Genomic DNA, 19,197 nt, shown 5'->3' with positions numbered 1-19,197 from the left:
TCTCATGTCTAGTACTGAGGAGTAGATGAGTCCATCAGACCCTGATTTCTCAGAATGGCTGAGGCCACTGCCCAGTCCACTGAAGAGCTCAATGTCTTGGCATTGCCTTGTCCTGACTGGCAAATGTGGTACCTGCCTTGTTGCAAAGCCGGCTTAGATCCTTAAGAACATTCTGGGATAGCAGCACATCCTGTTACAATCATTTTGAATGGCTGCCAATATTTATTTTTTGCATACAGTTTGCACAAGAGAAGAAATCAGAAGAATGAAATTAAACAGGTGCATTTCAGGAAGGAATTGCTTTACACTCCCCCTTTGTTATTTTGAGCTTTCAGACACCAGCCAAGAGCCAACTTGGTTGATTTTATAGTATTGTATCTTGTGCTATGATCCTGCTCATATCATAATGATATATCGAATGTATCAAACACAAAGCCTCTCATGAAAAGTGCAGTTAAGGAATGCAAACATTCCTTTCCACTTCCCTCTGCAGACATGGGAGCATTCATAAATAATCACCTTCTCAGAGTTCAGTATTCTACAACTGAGTGGGAGACCATGTCCTCTATGGTGCTGACAATTCTTTTTAAGCTTTTTACCACTACTCCTGGCTTTACACGCTCGGATCACCTGCAAGTCGTACCAGGAAATAACACTGGCGCCAGCAGCTATGCATTGATGAGGATCAAATTAAGAGGACCAAAAGAATCTAACTCCACGACTAAAGCTCTCAATTTCAAGAGGACAAACTCCGATGACCTGGGGGAAGCAGGGAGGGCAGGCAGAGATCGCCCCATGGATGCTCAGGGAAAGCTGACACCGCTGCCTAAAATCCTGCAAGCCAGGGGGGCATGAGGCGACTCGGGAAAGCAGCAGGAAGGGCGAGCCCTCCCGCGGGGAGGGAGGGAGTCCGGGGAAGCGGCTGCGGGCGCAAACCAGACGGCAAAGCGCTGCTGAGCCCCCCGAAGCCGCGGGGAGCGGCGGCCCCGCCGGGCCGGGCCAGGCCCACACCCTCGCCCGCCTGGCGACGTGGCACCGCGGCCGCTCCCGCCCTCCCTCCGCCCCTGCGGGCCGGGCAGCGCCGCCGCCTCACCTCGGGCGGCACCGGCAGGTTCTCGGCCGCCGCCTTCAGCTCCAGCACCGAGTCGGTCTGGCGGTCGCTGAGCGGCGCGGTGGGCTGCGGGCGGCGGTCCCACAGGCTGAGACGGTCCCGCACGTCCTTGCCCGGGGGCGGCGGCTCCGTGGGCGGCGGCTCCAGCATGGTGGTGGTGCTGCCGGCGGCAGGCCGGGAACGGGGCCGGGAGCGGGGCCGGGCCGGGAGCGGGGCCCGGAGCGGGGCGGAACGCCGGGAGCGGGGCGGCGCTTCCGGGGGAGGCTCGGCGCGCGCCGCGCCGCGTCGCGTGGCAGTGGCGTCACTGGCGCGAAGCAGAAGAGCATCACGAGGGGCGGCGGCCGCGATGGCGCCCCCTGGCGGCCTGGAGGAGCGCGGGAGGCCGCGGAGCCACAACGGCCCCGGGGTCACCAAATGGACTGGGACAGAGCCCTGAGACCACCGAGGCCAACCTGGGACCCTGCACCACCCTGCCAACCACACCAGGGCACGGAGCGCCACGTCCAGCCTTTCCATAAACACCTCCAGGGCCGGTGACTCCACCACCTCCCTGGGCGGCACATTCCAATGTCCAATCACTGTTTCTGTGAAGATATTCTTCCTGATCTCCAACCTAAACCTCCCGTGGCACAGCTTAAGGCTGTGTCATCTCATCCGATCACCCAGGGTATAAGAAACAGTCTCAACCTCATAGGTTTTTAATGAAAATTTACTATATGATAAAAGCAATTTCAGCATGCTGGGTACGATGGACACAAGCATTGCTTGCCATTGCACCCCGAATACAGTGTAATTCTAAACTTTATTTAGTCTCTACATACATATTCATTCGACTCATGCATAAACATTTTAAGTACATCGTTAAGCAGTTTAACATATACTACTATAGCTAAGTCACTCTTACAACCGCAGTGATAACCCCACCATAAATTCTGTTCCCCTTAGGTGGCAAAATTTTAACTCTTTAATCTTCCTGTTACAACTCATCTAGTCCTTGATAAAGTTATAGGAGATAAAGTGATTTAACACTATCCTGTTTATCTTACCATGTGGGTGTAAATTGAAATTTTGTTTAATTGGCTGGCCGTATGTTTCTTCTCATGTCACTATAGGAGCTCCAAAAACTCATTTGTTTTACTCACTAAAATCACATTCATATTTCTCACCACCTCCCTGGGAAGCACCTTCCAGTGTCCAATCACTCTTTTCATGAAGAAATTCTTCCTGATGTCCAACCTAAATCTCGCCTGGCACAGCTTAAGGCTGTGTCATCTCATCCCATCACCCAGTGGAAGAGGTTGACCCCCACCTGGCCACAGCCTCCTTTCAGGTGGGTGTGGAGAGCAATGAGGGCCCCCCTGAGCCTCCTCCAGGCTGGACACCCCCAGCTCCCTCAGCTGCTCCTCACAGGACTTGTGCTCCAGGCCCTTTCCCAGCTCCTTTCCCTGCTCTGGACTCACTCCAGCATCTCCATGTCCTGCCTGAACTGAGGGGCCCAGGACTGGACACAACACTTGAGGTGTGACCTCACCAGTGGTGAGTACAGAGGAACAATCACTTCCCTGCTGGCCACACAATTCCTGACACACTTCAGGATGCCAATGGCCTCCTTGGCCATCTGGGCACACTGCCGGCTCAGGTTCAGCTGCTGTCAACTAGCACCTCCAGCTCCTTTTGCACTGGGCATCTTTACAGCCACTCTGCCTCAGACTGTGGCACAGCCTGGGGCCGTTGTGACACTGCAGGACCCAGCACTTGGTCTTGTTGAGCCTCCAGGCACAGAGGACCCTGCAGTGCTCCTGGGCAGGGACCTCACATCCATGGGCACCAGTGGGCACTGCGGCAGATGACTCACGCCCAGCATTCCCTGGAGCCTTCTTCAGAAGGCAGAGTGACCACAGCACAACCCTGGGGATGATGGAACCTCCCTATAGGCCACCCTGCTCTTCCCTTCTTCAGAGGCAGAGAGACCACAGCACAACCCTGGGGATGATGGCACCTTCCTCCGGACCACCTTGCCCTTCCCAGTGATCAGCCACATGGAAAAGCAGGTGTTAACAGCTGGATCAACTGCTGCAGTGATGACAGTGATCCAGTTTAATCCAACACGGCAACTAAAGGCCTCCTGACAAGTCCTCTGCCGTCCAATTTGCCTTGGCTGGTGCCAAACCACTGCCTGCCGCTGAGAGGGCACTGCTGTGTCTGCCTGTCCCTTCCATGAGCTCCAGCACTTCCCCAGCCACCAGAAGGGAAGCATCACACCCTTTCCTATCTGTTAGCACTAGTGGCTCTCCCTCAAGGGTCAAGACAGCGCTGATGTAGTTACGGGGTAAGGTAGAGGGAGACAGCCCCACACCCACGTAGATCACCACTCAACTTCCTCATCAGGGGACTCATTTTCTTCATCACTCCATAACCAGAGCTGCTTTCTCCATCACACACAAGAACCTGCATGCCTGCAGAATTCACTTCACTTCAGAAATGTCCTCCATTATCCTTGGTTTGCTGTTTCATAAATTTAAATCTCCTATCATTACACACTAAATCCTAACTAAGGCATGTCAGAATTAAAGAGCTTGAAAATAGCTTGAGTTCTTCAGCACAGCAGTCACCCTCAGCTGAGCTCTGAACTCCTTTTCAACTGTTTGGATGCCTTTGGTTCTGAGCAGTTTATTTCAGTCCATCTTGTCCAGCTGTCCCACAGACTAACTGATGCAACATGTTCCTACCCTACCACACCCAGCCAGCAGATTCCTCAACCCCTCAGACCTGGTCCATCACCTCTGTCCTACATGAACTCCAGAAATCTACTCTGGTTACAGTGTGATAAACCTGTGGGAAATGGTGTAGCAATTTAACATAGGCCAAAGAACAGTGAAAACCTATGGTTAACATGTGTCATTCAGCCAGTAAATTAGGGGAACACAAGGCTTTAAGTACAGCAACTTTAGTCCACCTTGGCTAAGTAACCAATAGTACCACACAGTTCAATGCCAACAACAGCTTTCCTTTGTTAATCACCTTGAGGTATTTGAGCCCCTTTGCCTCACCCCCCCACACCCTTTGAAACTTAGAAACTGAAAGCAGTCCAGAGTCATTATATAATGATTTTAACACTTTTAATAAGCTTAAAAATGTAAAACATACACTTTGCTTATACATTGTACAAAAATATTTACAAATCTTTCTATTAAAGCACAGAAACAGTTGTAAGGAAAACCACTGCACATCAGCATACACATATATATAGAAAACATGGTACCTTAGGAACAAAAGTGCCTTGTGCATTTAAAAATCCATATGTGAATTCAAGATTAGTAATTTTAAGTGATTACAATAATTTTGAAAACAAAGTGAAAATTCTTGAAGTGGAATGCATGATTCTGTGAAAAATGTGTAAAAGATTAACACAATACCACAAAAAACCAAAGCTATGCATCCTGCTTTAAACACAGAACATCCATCATAGGAGTTGGATCTCGCATATTCCCTTTCCTGGAACTGAACAGCAGCATTTATTAAGAAGGCAACTGTTTTATTTAAAGGCCCTGAAGTTTTGATACACACTTCAGCCTAAGGGTAATGCCTTATAGAAGTTGTGGTTGATTTCTGCATAGTGTTTATCTACATATAACAGCAATTTGAGCCTCTTTGGTATATGAAAGTGCATAGTAGTTCTGGGTTTGGGTGTCTTTTTAAAGACGGAAAGCAGCCTTTATAGTAGATTCACCTTTGGAGGGGTTGGTTCTGTTCACACAGACATCCACATGACAGCCTGAACTGCTCAGTGTAAAATTTGCACCCTTCAGATGACAGGTAACAGCCAGTAACCAATACAAGTAGTTCTTCCAACAACAGAAGAGGCACAGAAAGTTTCTCTGCAAGATCAGCAGATGGGCATGAACTTATTTGAACTTCATTCCTACTTGTAATTTACATATGAATGTCAAAGAATCACTTATGCAGAAAATCATCATGATACATAGCAAAAAAACTTTCTTCAAGCTCTGCAAAACTGCCAACTGTAGCAACCACCCTTGCAAATGAAGCTGGATTATTCCCAGCAAATTATGCAGACTTCTAAGGACTTAGAACACAGGAAAGTGCCAAAACCAGAAGCAGATTTTTTACTGCAGTAGGTATTTTGCTGACCTGAAAGCCTGCAAGGATGTCTTGTGACACTTCCAATTAATTAGAAGATTTAAGTTATTACACTCAAATTGTATACACTTCTGAAAGCAGGAAAAACCCAGCTCCTTGGTACTGCTTATCTTTCTGTAAAAGAAAAAAAAGATTTCTCTACGGAAATCTTCTTCCTTTCTGAAATACAGAAGAAAAAAAGCCTGTTCTTCACCTCTTGCAAAACACTGTGCATGAGTTTTAACAGCATGAAGTTGCACTAAGATCGTCACATTCAAGAACAATGAAACAGTTAACAGAAGGTATTCCACCATGTTTGGTTCAGTCTAGAAAATACTGCACATCATCCACTGAATCACACAAGCCATGGATACAGGAGCCAGTTTGCCTTGAAATCGCTTCCAGGTTTTTCTCACTCTCAACAGTCTTGCAGTGACCTCTTCATTTGGCCAGCAGCTCAGGCAATACAGAGCAAATACAAGACAGCTTGCACATTGCTCTGAACTCAGTACATGAACACTACTCAGTATACATCTCAGCATGTCAGGCGTCCAACTTCTTCAGCTGTTCATATGTCAGAAAGAACTGGGACAGTTGATTGAGGAAAACTGTTTCCTGCTCATGCAGTTCAAAAGGGTCACTTTACTACTAAAGGACAGCTGTGTCCGTGGGAAACTGTGTTACACTCTTAGTTCCCTCCTATGCCATGCGGCAGGTTGGCCACTTTTTCTACCCAATCCTAGGCAGATGAAACTTGCTTTAAAGCTGGTGATGCCACTTACTGTCCCATCCCTTTTCCTCATGGTCTTAAACACAGGACTGAGGAGGCAGGAGGATACTGCAAAAGTCCTTAGAGTCTTTACTCACTCAGCTTTGATGGCTATGAGAGGTTTGCTCATGGTAAAAAACATTACTACCAACCCATTTCCCAGGGCTCTGATTAGCTGGCTCTTGAAACAAAACCAAAGTTGTCTAAGATAAACAAAATTATTGCATCAGTTACTTCCAGCAGCATCCCCAGTTCTAGAAATCGCCCCCATTCCTAACTCATCTGGTCAATTTTATTTAAAACTAAGGAAATTGACAGGTATTAAATCAAAAGTAGAGAGAATCACTTTGCAAGATGACATTTTAGTATTCACTCCGTGTAACTCATCAATTCAATCTGATCAGCAGCAGCTGACTTAAAAAAAACAAACAAAAAAAACTCCCCAAAAACCCACTGTCAACTACACAATTTCCTATTTATAAAAAGGGAATATCTGTGCTGACATAACTGCTTCCACACTTAATATTCTGTGAAAAACAATACTTGCTGCTGTATGGCTAACTTAATAGTCTTGCACACCTCTGAAAAGGATACAATGATATTCCAAGGACCAAGTCTTAACCAGTTTGGCCAAAATCCTTTGTACAGAGCAAAGAAGCCTTCATTCTTCCATGTCTAGGAAAAAAAAAACCCAAACAACATCAAAACAGAGTAAGAACATACTTATATAATTCTTTATTAGTGAGAAATCTAGACAGCATCTCAGCTAACAGGACTATACCAGAAAAGAAGATGGCTTAGTCCTGTAACCTTCATTTAAACATATTGTATGATTGGAAAAATTAAAATTTCACTAGGTAAACCAAGATTAGTAGTGCCTGCAGCATTACCTGGTGGGTAATGCTGCAGTCTCTGTTACTCATTACCTAATCCAGATTGATCGAAATTGCATTCCTGAACTTCTCCCCACACCAAAAAAAAAAAAAAACAAACAAAAAAGCACTTTGCAGAGTGCCACACGTAAGCCTGTAGCTCACATTAGGCATTCTCTTGGGTTTTTTTTTTTTAAGTTTGCTTTATGGACTTCACAAAATTTCACTGTCAAAAAGTCAACAGCTGGACACCAGCAGCTTATTATCTATTCTTTTCTGTGTAAAACACTGCCATGCTCCCACCTCATACCAAATTTAGAGTTTTAAGAAACCAAATCCAAGTAATCAAGAGCAAAGACTGACCTTGCCTCTGGCTGTACTAGGCTTTCCATTATGCAATAAGCAACAAAGAAAACCATCTGTCCCAGATGATCCTGTTCTTCAAGAACTGAAAACTACCATTTCCTATCAGCTTGACATAGTATAAAGTTCAGTAAGAGGGAGTGCTGCTGAGAGCCTTAGTCTCCTCACCCAAGGAAGTAAGGGCCCACAGCAGACACTAACTTTCTTCCTGCCTTTCTCTCAAGACAGTAGATACTTTTCACACCAACTGCATTACTGGCAGTACAGTCCTTTTGAGTAGTATGGCAAAAAGCATAGCTAAGTCACTAGAATTAATTTTTAAGGAAACAGAATAATTTTGAGCTCTACACCAAAACCATTGCTTGATGGCAGTAGTATTTATGTTGATAATGAACTACTTACTTGTAACAAGCAATCCAAAGTGCCCTTGTAGTTTGAGTGTCCCCCATGTTGTTGGCTTCTCTGATTCATCATGCGTGTTCTTACAACATCAACAGGGTTGGATGCAAGGGCACCAGCTAACCCACAAGTAAAACTTGATCTATAAAAGAAAGGTATAATGAAATTTGATCTACCACATTTAAAGATACACAAGAGTTTCTCTTCCTCAGGAAGCACACAATAACAAGGGCTGTTTAATGCTTTTAGTTAAAAATTACATTAGGTAATAGATACAAAAAATTACTTTTCATTTACTATAAATAGCATATTTTTGAATATTTACTATGCAGCCCTTATATAGTATGCTTGAACAGATGTTGTGCCCCTGTAAATAATATTTAACTGGAACTTTCCTCTACCCTTAATTTGCACAGCTGAATGATTCAGACCACCCACAAAACAAATTTCCATATTTCAAAAGAAAGTTAAATCCAAGTCCCAAATAAAATTAGCTTCCATGCTTTGTGCTGCCATTTGAGATATTATATTAAAAGTTATAAACTCATCAGAAGTATATTTATATCTGGACTGATGACAGAAAAATCAAAATACTCATCTCCCATAACAAGAATTGAACTACGATGAGCTATATAAACAGTTACACAAACTTACAGGAAGTGAGTATATACTGTATCTCCCATAAATCCAGACATAATTATGTGCTTCTTGGTAAGGTCATACACTGGCAGTTCCACTCCAACAACAATAGCAGCTCTCTGTGCTGTCAGTGATACTCCCTGGCAAAAGAAAGGACATAAATGAAGTTCAAAGTCAACCTTTCTGCGCCATCAGAAAAGCCAAGCTCTTATAATACAAAGCAACACAACAGAAATGTGTTAAGAACATTGTGAATTAAAATAAGGCTAATTAATACAAGTCCTAGTTGCACGTGCTCCAAACCCACAAATCTGAAATAACAGATAAATCACTTCTCCACACAGTTCCTTTATGCTATTTTTTATCTCTGCTTAACATCTCAATTTTTTCATCCACAGTCAGCTAAAACACAAAGAACTGTGTTCCTTTGCTGCTAACTCAAAAACTGACAGAGTAAGGAAGATAAACAGAAAACTGGAGATCAAGAAACTTCGCAGAGAAAAACACACTAATAGAAAAAAGTTTCTATTTTCCAGCTGTTTCAGAACAATTGTCCAATTTTGGGTCTTCAGTTGTTATACAGTCATTGACTGTAATTAACATAAGAGAACCTATAAGGCTGAATATGAGAATCCTGAGCTAGAGGGGATGCTCATTAGTACCTCTGCTTCCAAATGTTCTTTAGTATGTGTTTTAAAACAGACAGAGCATACAGACTGTGAGGTGTCATGCAAAAGGTTGTTGAACTAGTCCTACAGCCAGTCACCCTAACTGAAGCCTACATTTGTCTTCCCTTTTTTAAGTGGCAGCTAATCCTTGAACCCAAGACTGGCAGCAACCCTTCATCTAAAAGCACTGGAACACCAGCAGTGAAGCAATCGTGACAAATAACATATATTAAGGTCCTCCATATTTTAGCTGAGAACACCATAGAAATACATGAAATTCAACTGCACAAGAAAGTATACCTAAAGTGTAAGATATAGTTCAAAAAAACCTCCTACCTTCCATAATCCTTTAGCACCTTCCTTTTGGTAGATCTGTACGAAGTTGCCCATCATTCCTCCTTGAATCACACTACCTTGGGCTTGCATTCTAATCTGAAATTCATTTGAAGACAAAATTAAATAATAAACATTTTTCTAATATACACTCAAAAATAATAAAATTGTATTGAGCTATTAACTTTAAATTGTAAGTAGTAAAGTCAATTTCTCTTTGAATATAAATTAAGAGCTGCCATTATTATAACCATAATGCAATCTTTTGCCTTAACTATTCAAACGCAGCTGCTAATTTTGAACAAGTATGGGTAGAATTCTTAGCTGCATTAAATCACTTCTATTTCTGTATGGGTATGCTCCTCCAGTTAGATTAGACTGACAGATGGGTTCTGCAGGATGTCTTTTACACTGTTCTCACAGGAACATGTTGAAATGAAAGGTTACAAAGATTAATGTTTCAGCCAGTGAGAACCGTAGTCTTTGACCCTATAGATTTCCAAGAACATCCTTAGAAACCTGCCACAGTAACTTCCAAATACAAGTTTGGCAACAAGCAACTTGGTAAGTGGACATAATTCTGGGATATAACTAATTGCAGCCACACTTGAAATACAAGCTTATGTTTGAAATGCCACTATATAACCACACTATGAAGGATTAAATGTTTTAGTAGTTTCAGGAGAACATAAAGAGTTTTCTTGACTTTTTATTAGAAGCAGCTATGTAAATCACAGGCTCCAGCTTCGTAACATAAATACCATTAACCCTTTTAAGTAACTGACTATCATTCACAGATTATGCTGAATTGGAAGGGACCCACAAGGATTATCAAGTCCAACACTTAAGTGAATGGCCCATGCAGGGATCAAACCTATGACTTAGGTGTTACCACCATGCTCCAACCAACTGAGCTAAACTAACACATTCTTAAAGACATGGTCATATCGCAAATTCACTTTAAAATGGCTGATGCTGGAACCCTATTTCCATGGACTATAGGATTCCAAAGCCTCTCTACAGAGTTAAAGAATCATACAGTACAAGTAGCACTCACTGGGACTCTTCCCTCTGAATTAATCTTCACCTGTTTGGAGATCTAAAAACATTGTAGTGTAATAGTGTTATTAAGAAGTACAGATGACATATATAGTGTGGCTTCTACACAAACACTACAGCATGAACGTTAAAAAGAGTCATGGTATATTATTCTCTTCCCATACTCAGAAAGAGTTACGTGGGTGCAACTACCTCCCCAGCCTTTAGTTGCCTTGTGCGCACTTCCAAATAATTAGTACAGACCAGCAGGAGGTTCCAAGAATTCAGAATGTTACTAATTTTTAGAAGTTAAAAGATGAGATTAAATAGGGTTACAAAAAAAAATCTTATGTTCTTCAGGAGATTCTGCATTACCTCAATGAGAGAACAAAAACTAAGGATAACTAAACTCTTCATAATTACCTTTAAGACATCCGTAGGGTTGGCAATAGATGATGAGATTACTCCCGAAAGAATGCCACACAGAATATTTATCATCAGGGTTTCATCTATTTCACAAGGAAATAAAAAGAGTTTAACTGCAGATTTACAAATCTTAAGATGCATCAGGGCAGGATGATGCCGCCACTTCTTTAACCACTGAGAGAGTGCCAGTTGCAGAAGCCTTAAAAACTGCTCTGACAAGTTATCCTTGTTGACTCACTTCATTGTAACTGGTACAAGGAATGTCTTCTCAGTAGACTTGTTAAAACTGCTACAGTAGGATACCAAATAGAAACAAGCAGTTTCAAGCAAATCAATCCTCAATTAAATGGAAAATAACCACTCACCTTCTGGACGCTCAACAAACATTCTTTTTAAGCTCTGGTAAGTGCCTATTTTCATGGTTCCATATGAAGCTTGCCTTAGCACTGCAGGTGCAATCCTGTGAAAACAAGCAGCAATAATGTTTATGCTCAAGATCACAAAAAGTGATCAGCAAATACTTTTTAGAGCAGGAGATTGAACACAAGATATCTACCAGAGAAAGGCTGGTTCATTTAAATTGACAGTTTGAAGTCAGTATAGACAAAACAAGCTTTGGAGGGTATTTTTTGGGGGGGGAGGAGGGAGGGATTGTTTGTTTGTTTAAATAAAGCCTGCAAAAACATGAATGAACTGTGTAGGGATTGCTATCAGACCATGCCTCAACTTGTGATCTATAGAATTAGCTAGCAGGCATGTCTGAAATTTAATTCTTCCACCATCCTGCATGTTCTAAAGAAAAGTATGCTCATTTATATATAAAGGTTAATTCAGTTTTTCTTCTGAGAGATGGAACAACCATAGCAGCACTGCAGAGAATAACTGTATGCCTAGATGTTTTTTCCAAGTAGGTTTTGTTGTTTGTTTGAGGGAGTTTTTTAAACATGAAATTCTATTGCAGAGTGTAAACACTTAAGCAATCTAAGCTTGGTCTTTCAATTTCCAGATTAAGGCTAACCAAATACCTTCTAACTCAAAACCCCAGTAATTCATACAGTGTGGGGTTATATTTATCAATAGGCTGTTCATAGGCCATTGCTGCAAGTCAGTTAATTTTACCCAGAGTATAAGGCTTTCAATCCCTCTTCTCTGCATATTCTGACTAGTGCATGCACCATTCCACGGTAGCGGATCTCTTTGTATTTGGCATCATTAACTTGACCTTGAACCTGGAGACGTGTTTTGGTCAGATCAATGGGGAAAGTACCTTAAAGGAAAATCAGTGAGAAAATTAATCAAATACTTATCTAACCAAAGACAAAAAAAAAAAAAAAGAACATCATATATGAAAAAGCAGCCTTTCTTATATACTAAAATTTATAAAAACACTCCCATGGGTAAAGAAGTCTTTGTTAACGAGCCTTTCTTTCAAACAACTAGTTCATGCTCTACCACCTTGTTTCTTCTAAAAGCTTGTCAGAGGCACTATCTTCTCCCTCTGTTTACCCTGTGTTTATATTCTGCATTCACTGTATTTTCAGGCAACATACTGTATTGCCTGGCTGTAAACAGCCACACTGAATAGGATACTACAATCACAGTGAAGTACAGAGTTTGCATGTGTGTTCTACCAACACCTCTGAAGAGCATGTCACTGAAGGCAAATAAATTCCATAGAAAAAGCTATGATTCTAGCCTAGAATCTAAAAAAAGAAATAGAAGGACCCATTTCTGTTATTGCTTTCCCATAGCCTGATGCTACATTCAGTTCATACTCTCCAGGCTCCCTTTATGAAAGGATTCAGAAAGCATATCCCTCCAGAGCTTATCTTTAGGAAAAGGACCACCTCAACATTCAGTACTGACCTAAGCACTAACAGGAGTCAGGATGAACTACATCTGTTCTAACAAGGTTTACCAGACACACAAACTTTTGTGAATTGTTTGTCTTCCTTAAAAAGTTTTTGGCATTATTGGCCGTGTTCAGTCAAGACAAACAAGAGAGGTTTCAAACTCAAGTTTGCACAAGTTAGGTAAGAGAAAGTAGAAATCCTTCCCTTCCCTAGAAACATTCGAAGTCAGATTGGACACAGCTCTGAGCAACCTAATCTAGTTAAAGATATCTCTGCCCAATGTAGGAAGGTTGGACCAGATGACCTTCGATCCCAAACTATTCTATGATTCTATGAAAACAAAATAGTAGCTTTAAGTGTTATTTTGTATTGCATCTACTTTACTAGACAGACTTCACATAAAAGCCCCACCACATGCCCAACTATGTTCTGCAACTATGAAAATTCACATTTTCTTTATTTTCATGTACATGCATTTCAGATAAAACTTTATAAGGCTGTTGGTATTTTAAGTTTGTCTTTAGAGTAGGCCTAAAACATCAGATGCACTATCTCACTATAGCAATTATTCTATGTTGCTCACTAACTAAATTTAAGTGTTCAATCTAAACAGCCACTCACATTCAAGAAAAGGGAATTTAAACTGCAACACACACACTCAGGAAAGCTGAGACAAAGATTTACAAGAGCTTAACTTGTCCAGTCTAGCAAAGCAAAAGCTGTATCTGCTTATGACCAATATCTAAGAACAGATGAAACAAACACCAAATAATAAAGTGCAAAGGCAAAAGTTTGTAAAAACCAGACTTATAAAGGATGAGTGTTCTGACATCGTAACAGATCAGAGCAAATTTTCATTTGCATTAAACAAAAAACTCCTATGCTGTAGACCACCACACACTACTGTGTTACTGATAGTCTCTATTTAAACCAAGCTTGGTTCCATGCTATCTCAATAAAGAAAATCATGTAAACAGTTAAAGGAAATGCTTACCACATTCTGCAGTGACTGATGCTAAACCTCCATAGATAAAGGGTTTCCAGTTTAGTGCTGACATTATAGGTTCCTCTTTCTGCGAAATAAGGGGATTTAATGCTTCTGTAAGTACATGTTATAAACATACGTGCTAACACTTAATAAAACTTTGTGCCTGGTCCATTTAAAACAGGACTTTCAAACATACAAAGAGTGAAAAACATGTAATAACATTGACAATCAGAAGAAAGTCAGGAATACTGTATAAAAGCATCTGGATTCAAATCAGTGTCTCCTATTTATTTGGGTCACTACTCTTCTCACCATGGAAGGTTAAAGCGGTTTGTCTCCCAGGTCTGATGTTAAGGAGCACTGCAGTGAAAAGGCTCCAAGGATTTAAAACAAGCTGAACTAGTTTGACTACATCCTGCAATCAAATGGAACTTAAGACAATCACGACCAAAATTCCTTTTTTCCAGTTATCACAACAACATGAAAAGAGCTGAGCTGGTACACTTGGACAGAAAATAAAAAAGAGTGTACACATAATTTTGTTTCCATTAAGACCTCTTTTTGCCACCTGTGTTCACAATATTGATTCTTGTGAACATTACATGAAAATAGTGTAATCAGGTGTATAAGGCAGTGTACAGTATAAAAGGCTTCTCTAATTTAGAGGTCAATAAGTAAATTTGACCAAGTGACCACAAATTGCAATTCACTATGATAAAGCTTTGCAAGATGTTAAATTATCTTAGAAAAGAGGTAAGAAGTAGTCCAGATGATACAAGATTGCCCTTTCCAAAAGCAAACAGGTCTGTCCACAGTTTATTTTTTCCCCTTCCTCATAATATAAGCACTTCCCCATTTTCTATAATATCCTCCTAACCACTGTATTCTGCAGTTATCTTATGTCAACTATTTTTATGGGAAAATTGCACTCGAAAGCATTTCCCATGGCACTTGTATTGCCTGTTGTTTTGTTTATTCACCTGTACTGCCCAGATGGAAAATGTCAGAAATATACCAGTTTCTTTTTGCTAGCCTTCTGTACAGCTGAACCTTCTTTAGTCACTTCCTCTAGCAATGCAAATAATCCAGTATCCAAATAAACTAGAAAAAGTTGCAGACACTCAGCATGCCTGAATAGTTTCTGCAGCCCTAGTTTTCCTTTCATCATCTTTACCTCAGGAAAAGTTACCTGGGCCCTCTGACACACAATACAATGAAACCCCAAAACACAGAAATACACAACACTTATGTGCAGAGAAGCCCATCTTACTCTTTAGACCACTGCAAAGGACAGCACAGATGTAAAAAACAATAAACAAGGAAACGGCAACTAAGGACATTCTTCTATACTGCCAGAGAGTGCCATACAGAGGCCGGGACTCACAGGCTGTGCCAGTTTTTCAATACAAATGCAGCAGAGCCACATAGGCAGGACACTTTATCTCAGGGAAGACAGTTCTAGCTCCAAGTTCCTCACATTCCTGTTCTACCATGATTAATGACAGATCATTTAATTAACAGAGACAAAGCCAAGCTTGCTTTGCCCACTGTCAGTCACAAGCTGATCTTTGCTCCTGAGAAACTTGTTAACACTGACAGTTAACTCCTGCTGCCCCAACATACTGGAACAAGTTTTCATCTATCGCAAATACAGCAACACTGATAAAAGTAAAATATATACTTTTTCGGTTTGTTTTGAATTTTGCTCTGCCTAGGCAGTGAAGGCTACTCACTTTTTCTGTGTAATTCTGCGTACTACCAAATACAGTTTTCAAACTGTACATAGATTTACTAATATTAGTTGAAGCTTCAATATACACGTAGGATACCCCAGTGCAGGAATTTTATAAAGCACTCTTCCTTTGATATATCCCAAGGTGAAGGTCAAGGTCTGTACCTCCTCTCCTGCCAGTATGCCAAACTAACCTATGAGTCTTTCCACTTCTATCCTACATCGTGTCCCCCCCGCACCCCTCCGCCCCAGCTGTCTATAATTTTGAAAGAAGTATGAAGAAGAAGAAGAAACTAAAGCAAAGAGGCAGAGTTTAGCTCAGGAAAAAATAAAACCAAAAAAAACACACCAGCCAGTAATTTCGTCCCATGACCTCAGCTGTCTCATTTTCCGCTCATTTTCTGAATTCTTGGTTTGCTTCTTACTCAGAATTTCTTCCCTATACCAATAAAAATAATAAGCATCTCCTTAGAAGAATTCCATATCAGGTGAGTGAGTGGCAAACTAGTTAAAAAGGGAATCCAGCCATCATTATAAAATACATTAAGGTCTCCAGTTTTAATGGAAAGATACTGTCCTTATCAAACAGATATTGTCCTCCGAACATGGGTGCTGACAGAGGAGATACTTGCTGGGCTGAATCAATATAGAGATTCATCCACACCTTCTGAGTTAAGACCGATATTCATCCAGGCTCTCTGCAGAGGTCAGAAGCAAGTCTGCTTGCTTTTAACCACAGCGTGACCGGAATAAAACCAAACGCCCGGGTTCCACAAAAGAAGGTACTGCTGAAATAGCTCGGTATTCCTCTGCTGGGGAACAGGCTTGAAAAGTCATGTATGGAATAATGCATTGGCTAAAACATCCCTACCGTGTAGAAGCGCACGTAGTAGTTTAAGCTTGTAGCAATTTTAGCTACTTAAAATGGACTCGACTCTAGGGAGGCAACAACGATTATGTCAATAACTACGCAGGAAACATGGTCCCCCACCCCGACCTGAGAGGTCCCCACTCACCACCGAGGTCTCCTCGTCCAACCGCTCCGACCCACCACTCCCAAATCCCGCTCCCTGGCCCTGCTGCCGCGGCGGCTTTTGGGGACCGCGGGGCTCCGCCCCGGGGGCCGGGCCGGGCGGGAGTGAGAATGCGAGGGCGGGGTGTAAAGCCGCAGTCGGCTGGAAGGGAGCGCTGATCCCGCCTGTGATAAACCGGGGAAAAGGTTAACCACCCTGACCTTGCAGTCAGAGGTGTCCCCTCGCCGCTGGCCTTGCTTGGGAGGCTGTGGCGTTTTCCATTAACATTCCTGCCCCAGGAGGCTGGAGCGAGTGCTTCAGGTATTTCAGCGCTCCCTGGTTTAACGAGCAGGGCACTCGCCCTCGGGGTTTATCCCCAGCAGTTAACTATAAGGACATTGATTTTGGCCCTCGGTTATGGCCATTTGGGCGCTTGTGCTGCCAGCGACCCGCGGCAGTCCCTGGGACGTGCTTTCCTGAGAAGGCGGAGAAACCCTTAGCTACCTGCTGAGCGGAGGAACAGGAAGGGGTGACGTGGGCTTAAATAGCTGCTTTGCTCTTTAGAATACACCGTTGAACTTCTTGGCCAAAACTGTTACACAAGTGATTTTATTATTGTTATTATTATGCATTTTTGTGCAATTCTATTGCGCTTCTTTGTATTACCAATACTGAAATGATACATTCAGCACATAAGCTTTACATTGCTTTATAAATGCACAACCAGTGCCTGTCCAGAAGGAACACAGGGGATATCCAAAAGAGCAGGTCTCAGCCACTGTACAGGTGGCAGTGACCAGTCCACAAAGACTGGCCAAGAACCAGGACCAGTCTGGTTCTGAGCCCAGGACTCCCTGGAAATTGTTGAAATCGGCTCTTTTGCTGCCCCCAAAGGCAGAGTGTTCAGGCAACTCGGTGCTTTCTCTTTCTGACTGAAGAGCTGCCAGGAGAGCTTGTAGGAGCTATCCCCACTGTGCAGCCCTGCTGCTGCTGCTGTCACTCAGCTGCCTTGCAGGGGGATGGCATGCCTTCCCCTTCAAAGGTCAAAACATCCTGCAGCATTGCTCTCTTACTAATCTCAGGGCAAGGCTGGCAGCTGAGAAACTAAGCTCACTGGCTGGTGGGGAAAGAGGATAATGCCCATTCAGCTCTCATTAAGAAGCTGGATGTAACCCTCAATAAAACATAAGGAATCCAAAATTTGGGTTCCGGTATGCTCTAAGTGCTTCATACATTGAAAATAGTTCTCTACAACCATCCAAGTCCATCACAGACCTCCCAGAGATTTTGCATTTCAGTTGTTAAGGCAGCCCATATTGCTCATGCTCCAATCTCAGTGTTGCAAAGTTGTCTTTGCAGATAGGCCTCTCAGAAAGTTGCTACAAACTCCCGCTTCAAAATCAGTATTCCTATGCACACCTCTTCCTGAAACTCCTAGTGACTGTCAAGTATTTTCCAAGTTTTATCTCTACAACAGGTAGCGTCTTACTTGAGGTAAAATTTGAACAGCTCATTTCTTTCTTTTTGCACATCATTTGGAATTATTTTAACACTGAGTGATTTTGTACTTTGGTGCAGCCACTTTGGTTTTCTGACTTCTCAAATTTCCGTCTCCTTTTAAGAAAGATTTTAGTTCCAGTTTGACCTTAAATTGTTCCTGGAGCTTGGCCAGCTCCTTCCACAGGCAGCTGGGTTTTAATATTTCTCATACAAGCTGGTTCCTGCTCACACATCACGGGTTGCACCCAATCACATTTTCTAAGTACCTGCTAGTTCTCAACAACATACTTCTGAATAAAGAGAAATTCAGGTTAAATTTTGTTACTGCTACTGACTTTTGCATGGGTCCTCTGAATAACATCTTTTCTTGTAGTCTTAACCCAATCCCCACTATGAGATACGTAATGCTTTTATCAACAGCCAATAGACTATTGTTTGGCAGGCTGCCTTGAGCCTGATACCTGCGTCATATCAGCAGTTGACTTTGGTGCTCAGCATCTTTCCACATGTCTCTGAACAATCCATGTGCTACTGATTACGTAGTCTTACAACAGTTTTGTCCAAAAGCCAGTTATTTCCCAATGGGCTGTGTAGAGCTGCGGTTTAATTAATTAATTCCCAGCCCCCTAACCTGAATTTCCTCACACATATTTTATGTTTCTTTTTTAAGTGAAAGAGGACCACTCTCAAACAATTCTTCCACAGAGTTCCGGGTTTTGTGCATTGATTCCTGTTTCACTGCTACGTACAATGGAAAATTGTTTCTCTTGTGGTCTCTGCAGTGGTGAAGACAGTTGTGCCTTAGTGTCCTACTGCTTAAATGAATGGTTAGTGAAGTGACAGGTGGTTCTGTCTGTGGGCATTGTTCAAACTGCCTTGTCATTTTGTCTCTACTTGTAACCACTGGAGAGTTTCCTTTGTCCCTCGGAAACTTTCACAGTGATCAGTTACATAATTCATTTGCTTTGTTTGTGTCCCACTGACTGCATGCTGAAAGCAAGGCTAAGACATGGGAGTCAGCAGCTCCTTGCCCTGGCACAGCCTTTTCATCTTCAGAGTTTGTACTTCTGTCTGAGAGTTCATCAGATGCTCAGTCATACAGCAGATGACTTTGTTGGAAAAATAAACACTCAATGTGCTATTGGCATGTGTAAAAATAAAAGACATTAAATAGTCCTTCCATTGTGTTTGCCAGGGGCAAATCCTCAGCTGGAGCACCACATCCAGCCATGAGTGGTGCATTCAGGAGGGCTGTAGAGAGAAGTCAGGAGAATAAGAGTAGGGATACAAAATACAATCTGCAAGGAAAAACTGAAAGAAATAGACTTGTTTATTTAAAAAAAATGAGGATAA

The 19,197-nt window shown here is 42.3% G+C and overlaps 2 protein-coding genes across 3 annotated transcripts in view; both read right to left on the bottom strand.

Moving 5' to 3' along the window:
* Positions 1–1,355, bottom strand: part of COG3 (component of oligomeric golgi complex 3) — a 31,900-nt gene extending 30,545 nt beyond the window's left edge. Inside the window, exon 1 of the mRNA XM_071550916.1 lies at positions 1,094–1,355. Coding sequence (XP_071407017.1) covers positions 1,094–1,261 — 168 coding nt within the window. The 5' untranslated portion in view covers positions 1,262–1,355. The remainder of the gene's footprint in view (positions 1–1,093) is intronic.
* Positions 1,356–4,216: 2,861 nt separating this feature from the next.
* SLC25A30 (solute carrier family 25 member 30) lies at positions 4,217–16,431 on the bottom strand. Of its 2 annotated transcripts, XM_071550896.1 has the most exons (11): positions 16,348–16,431; positions 15,681–15,770; positions 13,606–13,684; positions 11,878–12,025; positions 11,124–11,218; positions 10,756–10,841; positions 9,298–9,393; positions 8,309–8,433; positions 7,658–7,796; positions 6,615–6,695; positions 4,217–5,836 (listed from the first exon to the last, which is right to left on the bottom strand). In XM_071550896.1, the coding sequence occupies exons 2-11, from the start codon at positions 15,699–15,701 to the stop codon at positions 5,795–5,797; spliced, it is 912 nt and encodes a 303-aa protein (XP_071406997.1). In that variant the 5' UTR covers positions 15,702–15,770; positions 16,348–16,431; the 3' UTR covers positions 4,217–5,794. The 2 variants fall into 2 exon arrangements, with proteins under 2 accessions (XP_071406997.1, XP_071407007.1); XM_071550906.1 differs by lacking the exon at positions 15,681–15,770 and having other exon boundaries at positions 16,348–16,390.
* Positions 16,432–19,197: the final 2,766 nt, after the last annotated feature.

Source organism: Pithys albifrons, chromosome 1 (genome assembly GCF_047495875.1).
Source record: "Pithys albifrons albifrons isolate INPA30051 chromosome 1, PitAlb_v1, whole genome shotgun sequence".
In the NCBI taxonomy this organism is placed as follows: Eukaryota; Metazoa; Chordata; class Aves; order Passeriformes; family Thamnophilidae; genus Pithys; species Pithys albifrons.
This window is presented reverse-complemented; position numbering and strand designations above follow the sequence as displayed.